Below are 6637 nucleotides of genomic sequence, written 5' to 3'. Positions count from 1 at the left end.
AATCTTTTACTGAAGAAAAATTGTTCAGTTCAGCGAGAGCTCCCTTATTATAGTTTCTCATGTTAGCAATTTCTTCATGAGATCACTGGATCGTAGTTGTACATACAACAGAGAATAATACTCACCCATCTGTATACTAAAAATGGTGGGACCAACACCACCTGCCATGTATGTCAATTGTTGTTTTGCCCATAAGGTTGCACACAATTTTGCCTTTCAGTAGAATGACTGAGTTATGCTATAATCAATACCATTAGTGTTGGTACACACTGGTGGAGCAACACTACTGAGAGCAGGAAACTAGCCTCCCTTGCTTTCTGGTATTGAGCTGATGAAATAGAACAATTTTTAAAAGTTATTCCGAGATGCATTTTACTGAAGATTAATGGGTGAATATAGATTTTCCGGTTTGGAAGCAGTTCTGAGCAGAAAAGACTGGTTCAGGTTTATCTAAATCTGAAACTTTTTGGAATGCGTGACTCTCACCACATAAGTGATCACCCTAACCACTGAACTAAAAATCATCCTCCTCTCTTCTGGACATTTTGACTATTCATGCCGAACTAGAAAATAGTTTCTGGTCATCCAAAACATCATATTACTATGTTTAAAAAAATTTACACAGATCTACTGTAATTTACTTTGGGTACAGGAACCATGTTTTCTTGTCTCATGTCAGTGTCATTGTCAGTAATAATTATTCAATAATCTCATCCTAAAGTGATTTAAGTAGACTAGTGAGATATTAACGTTTAGGCAAAAACAGAACAAAACAAACAAAAAAGTCCACACCACCACAGTAACTGGAGTAAGACTAAGCTTACAAGCCATAACAATGCAGGTAAATATACTCACAAAATGAGATGGGAAGGTATTTGTGGAGGGGCCAGTGTCCATTGTAATGTCTAAAGCAAACACATATATATTTTTAAATGTGAGACATGGTGAGGAAGTAACTTAATAAGCTTCAGGAAGACTGTAAACCCAGGGTGGGCAATAATATCTGATGGGAGGCCACTCCAGGATTTTGGTAAATGGTCAAGGGCCACATTTTTCTATGGTGCGGAGTCCCAGAAGGAGTTTGGTTGAAGGAGGGGGTTGTGACCTGGAGCAGGGGTTTTGGGTGCAGGATCAGAAAGGGAGTATGAGAGCAAGAGAGGATTATGGCCTACGGGAGGGATGTAGGAGAAGGTGCAAGATCTAGAAGGGAGTTGTGACCTAGGGGAGGGAAGGTGCAGAGGGTTTCAGTGGTGACTTGAGGGTGTGGAGGGGCGGGGGGAGAAAAAAGGCAAAGACTGAAAACTAAGGACATGTCTACATGTATAGTACTGCAACTGCATCTCTGCAGTGCCTCTGGTGAAGATGTTCTATGCCATGGTTACTCCACATGCGGCCCGCAGCCTGTTTACAGCCCACAGTGTAGTTTGGGTTTACGCAGGGCTCAACATGTGGCCCATGGGTGGGATTCTTCGAACACAGCCTCCACTGAGAACATACTCCATAATGGCGAGTCAATATAATGCTCTTCTGTTGATATGTGTTTTAGTAGTTAAATTCCTGGACTGTCATTGCTCATTACAAGTGCTGTCATATGGGTGGAAATCGGGTAAATATTGCATTTTATTAATATCAACAGAACCAGCTTAAATGTGTGCTGTGTAGTCTTGCCTTAATCTTTGAATTCATGCCCATCAGTGTGAGAAAATATTGCATATATTTGCATGTACATGCAACCCACTTACGTTGCAGCCCTCGGCATGTACTGAGAGTGTCATTGTGGACCCTGGGGCTTCCAAAGTTGAGTAGCCCTGCTCTGTGCTGACGGCAGAGATCGCTCTTCCATGAGCATAATAAAACTACACCTCTGCAAGCAGCAGCTCTCCCACCAACATATCACTGTCTGCATCAGTGCTTTTGTTGGTGTAACTTACGCTGCTCAGGTGGCTTATTCAACCCCAACCCAGCAACGTAAGTTCTGCTGACATAAGTTGTTGTAAAGATGTAACCTAAGGCAGCAATTATTTAGACTACTAAGAAATCAGCAAAGGTAGCTAAGGGAGAGGAATGATTTGTTCTGCTCTGCAAAGAATTTAGAGAATGTATTGAGCAGGTGTTTAAAAACAGAATTATAAGTCAAAAAGGAGCATAACAATTCAGTAGCTGAAAATAATGTCAAGAAAAACCAAAACTGGAAATGCAATATAAATGTAACAAGGAGTAACTGAGAGATGTAAATTTTCCATCACTTGGCATCTTACAATCAAGATTTGATGTCTTTCTAAAATATGTATCTTAATTCGTATTTGTCAAACAACAAATCATGAAAGACAATCAAGAGGTTTGTGAGGCACCAAAAGTTTATTACGATCTAAAAAGCAATGAAAATCCCCTATTCATTCTCAACACATCTTTATTTTTCAAGGTCAAGTATTGGGCAGGAGCAGGCTTGGGGTCTTGGTGGTAGGGGTGAGGCGTCTGGCGGGGTGGGGGGGAGAAGGAAGGTAGGATGGCAGAGGGGATGCAGCACGGCCTGTGCTGTGGAGGTCAGGCTCGAATGGCAGAGGGGACACTGGGAAGCCCAGGGGCTTGTTAGGCTTGGATGTGGAGACGACCCACTGCAGCCTACGGGAGGGATGGGCTCGAATGGATGGGACCCCAGGGGTGGGGAAGACCCAGATGGGCTCAGATGGCAGAGGGGTTCCATTGCGACCGAGGGAGGGGTGTCAGGCTTGGATGGTAGAAGGGATCCAGCCCCAACAAGCTCCTCCCCGCAGCACAGCTCCCTGGGGTGTGAAGCAGCAGCCAGAGCTGGAGCAGTCTATGCTTGGAGGGGACGCAAATGGCCACAGAAAATGGCTAAGGATGGAGACACAGGTGGCATTAGGACACAGATGACGTGAGTCTGTTGTCCCACAGGAATTTTTTTTATATAGATAATACACATGAGGTTCATGAAAATTTGATCTCAAATAAGAGTCCCCCAACTTGAAAAAGTGAGAACAATAGTTTAACAAGTTAATAGGGTCAGTGTTACAACTACTGGTAATGCTATGGCCTATGCTATACAAGTCAGACTAGACTACCAGAATGACTGCACCTGGCTTTACAACCCATGTTAATATTGCCTATGCACAGGCTATGTGCATTAAGCAGCCCTTGTGCTACATTTATTTCCTGGAAGTATATAAATTACTTTTGTGGAGAAGGTGACAAGATTTTTAAAAATCTGTTTATAACATGGTTAGACATAATTTGTACCCATAACTTAAACTGCATGGTAGTTTCTTTAGCACTAATATTTTCTCCTGACATGTCATATGATAGGAAGGTTTACTGCTTCCATTTTCATACTTCTACAACTGAAAATATGGGGTATTTCAACACTGTTTTGTTTTTAAGGTAGGCTAAAACTACTGAAGTTATGTTGTATACACCTAAGATGGTCTTCATTTTTATAAAAATTCATTTCAATTTATTAAATGTATTACATCATTTATATTTGGTGTTTTAAATATACCTAATTACAAATATCTTAGTTAATATTGTTTATAAAAATAAAAAAGTAAACATCTTTTGTTTTGATAAGTATATATTGATTACATTGTGTATCCAGGAAGTTTGTTTACCACTAGTTCGCTGATGTGCTTATATTGATTAGGAATACTCAATGTCCCAAAGTCATCATCCTCTTCCTTGTCTGATATACTGTTTTCCACACCACTAAGTTCAAGATCAGACATATTGGATGGCAAGTAAGAGCTAACTTGAGATGTCCTCAGAGACAGGCTTTTTTCCAAAGAGGTTTGGTCCTTCACACTATTAAAAGCAGAATTAGTTTGCTTATTCTTCACCTCAGAGGGCTGGATAATTTGGTCAATACTGCTATCTTCTTCCTTGGTGTATGGCGCTAACTCCTGGTTATCTAATGAACCTGCAAGTGAGGAGTCACTAATGGATATACTGACAGCTGTACTCTTTTTTGCTTTTAAATCATAGGGTTTTTTAAGAGAGTGGACTGGAGATGCAGTTGAAGGAACTGGTAGAGGAGCTGAAATACTTTCAGTTCTCAGACTTTTTCCAGAAATTCTGGACTCCTTGGATTCTGACTCCATGTCTGATAGAGCTTGCTTTGGACTTACCAGAGCAGGTTCTGGGCTGCTATCAAGAGTTTCTGAGTCTCTATCAGTATAGTCAGCACTGGTGAAATCTTCTGAATAGCCTGCATTTTCAGGGCTGCCAAGAAAATCCTCTGAATACTTGAGTTCGGGGTTACTTTCAAAGCTGTTTGGGCCTGACTCAGGTTCTAATGTGGAAGCATTATAGTCATTCCTGACTTTGTCATGAATGAAGTGTACTGTTTCCTCATCTATTGTGTTTCTTTTTGCATCAGTATCCTGTGTGGAAGCTCTTGGTAGGTGGACTTCCACTTCCTTTTCTTTGTAAGCATTTTTAATTGTAGTTCCTTCCAGTGAAGAGTTTGTACTCACTTCACATGGATTCTTTTCCTTTGCATTTTCCTCATGATTGCCCAGTCCATTGTGAGCAGCATGTTTATGTAGGTCAGAAATATCTTCCTTTATAATGGTAGAGTATTTTTTTTCAATACTACTTTGCATTAAAGTTTCAATGTTTTCATCAAGTTGAGTATTTTGTTCTAAAATTCCTCCCCTGGCAGGATGCCTATTAGACATCAGGTGCTGTTCAGCAGAGTTTCTGAATAAATTTCCTTTGGACAAAGAGCCTTTGCCTTTCTTCTCTTTCAGTATCTCTAGTTGCCTTTTTCTATACTGTTCTCTGCGTTCATGAAGTATTAACATATCTGGATTGGTCTGCTGTAATCGTAATCTTAGTGTATTTGTCAGTCCATAAAAGAGTTTCTTTCTTTTGGGTGTGTTTTCTTTGATTTCACTCTTTTTTTCAAAACCACTGTTTCTCGATACTGCAGCTTTCTTGGTTCCTTTCCCAGCCCCAGACTCTCGCATGGAAGAAGAACCAAACTTAGAAAACTCTTGCTGGCTTCTTTTGAATTTTTCACTGGGCTCAGGAAGAGTTTCCTTATCTTTCCCATCTGGCCCTCTGCTTTTAGTAAGAGTATTTGAGGGCTTGATGTTTTCTTCTGCCTCTCGATACAGCCAGGCCAGCTGAGGGTGAACAGTAGAAGGTCCACGCTGCAGGGGCTGATTGTTCAGCAGGGACAGTTCTACCAGCAAAGCATTAAGCAGAGGCAGCTCTCTGAGTGCTTCTCTGAGCTGCTGGGCACTGCCCACTGACTGGGCGAAGGAACCTGCAGCTTGACCTATGTCTGGACAAGTTTCCTGCAGTGGTGCTGGTGGTACACTTGGGATCTGCTCCTGGGGGACTGGAGACTGGGCAACTGCCACCATCTGAGGGGCCCGGACTGGTCTGGGCTCTGCAGGCAGGTGGCTGTAGTACAAGGGGGGAGGACAGAAGACATTGGCTTCCATCTCCAGCTCCCTCACCTCCTCCCCACTGGACAGAGAGGTCTGGCGGGCAGGCAAAGAGGCTTGTCCACTGTGCTCAGAATCTAGCTCCTCAACCTGCTCCCTGCCCTCAGGCTCTCTCTGGCCTCCGACTGACATGGGGGGCCCAGCCCCCTGCTCCACCGGGCCCCCCTGTGGGCTGGACCCGCTCTCGCGCTGGGCATCAGGAGAACAGGTGGGGCTGGGCGGCTGCGCTTCCCCAGCCACGCCCGGCCCCGCAGGCAGGTGCCCCAGCAAGGCCGGCCCCAGGCTACTGAGGCGATAGCCCAGGGCCAGCTCCCCCACCGGCTCCCCCATGAGGTCCCGCAGCGGGTAGCGGCCCCTTTGGCCCCGCGAGCCGGGCCCCCGCAGCAGCTCCTCGGCGGCCGTGGCCAGGGGGACGCAGCAGCTGCCCAGCAGCCGGGCCGGGCCGGGCTCCCCCGGGGGCAGCGCCAGCAGCAGCGCGTAGAGCGGGGCGCGGCGGAGCAGGCCGCGCAGGGCGCCCGGGGCCAGGCGGAAGAGGCAGGACTTGCCCCGGCCGAAGGGCACGAGCCGCCCCGGCGGGCAGCCCGGCTCGGGCGGGCGCACCAGCAGGGTGGGGAAATCCAGCAGCCGCAGCGCCACGGCCGCGCGCAGGGGGCCGCGCGGGGGCAGCAGCCGGGGCTCCACCCGCACCCACTCCACCAGCAGCTCCAGCGAGAACAGGCCCTCGCGCTCGCGCGCGCCGCCCTCCTCCGCCATCGCCCAGGGGGGGCCCGGTGGGGGCAAGGGAGACGGAGTCGTTTGGAAGTTGGAGCTGAGTTAGGTCTCGCGAGAACGAGTGAGCGGTGATGGGGGATGCTGTTGGTGAATTATCCCGGGTGAGGGGGGGTAAATTATGTTCTCGCGAGAGGCTCATGGAGAGCGTATGGGAGCTACCTAGGAAGCTATCGCGAGTTAATCAGTGAGGACCCGGAATACCGCGCAAAGGCCCTTGGGAGTTGTAGTCCGTGCTCTGGTGCTGGGCGGGCGCCTCTCTGAGAGGTGAAAGTAAGTTCAGTATCTTGCAGGCACAGGGCAGGGGTTGGGGGTGTCGGAGGGTGCAGGAACGTGGGGGCTCAGGGGTGGGGTATGTGTGGATGCACAGGGCAGGGGACAATGGTGCTGTTTAGGGAGGG

At 46.9% G+C, this 6637-nt stretch overlaps 1 protein-coding gene across 1 annotated transcript; it reads right to left on the bottom strand.

The window, feature by feature from the left end:
• Positions 1-3449: 3449 nt before the first annotated feature.
• Positions 3450-6282, bottom strand: MAP10 (microtubule associated protein 10). Its single transcript, XM_006122042.3, has one exon. It carries the CDS (start codon positions 6219-6221, stop codon positions 3597-3599), a length of 2625 nt encoding a protein of 874 aa, XP_006122104.2. The 5' UTR covers positions 6222-6282; the 3' UTR covers positions 3450-3596.
• Between the last annotated feature and the right edge of the window lie 355 nt (positions 6283-6637).

This window comes from Pelodiscus sinensis, chromosome 3 (assembly GCF_049634645.1).
Source record: "Pelodiscus sinensis isolate JC-2024 chromosome 3, ASM4963464v1, whole genome shotgun sequence".
NCBI classification, from domain to species: domain Eukaryota; kingdom Metazoa; phylum Chordata; order Testudines; family Trionychidae; genus Pelodiscus; species Pelodiscus sinensis.
This window is presented reverse-complemented; position numbering and strand designations above follow the sequence as displayed.

What these genes read in the sequence shown, in the direction of transcription:
- MAP10 (XM_006122042.3), bottom strand. Translation starts at nt 6,221, where the DNA reads ATGGCGGAGGAGGGCGGCGCGCGCGAGCGCGAGGGCCTGTTCTCGCTG.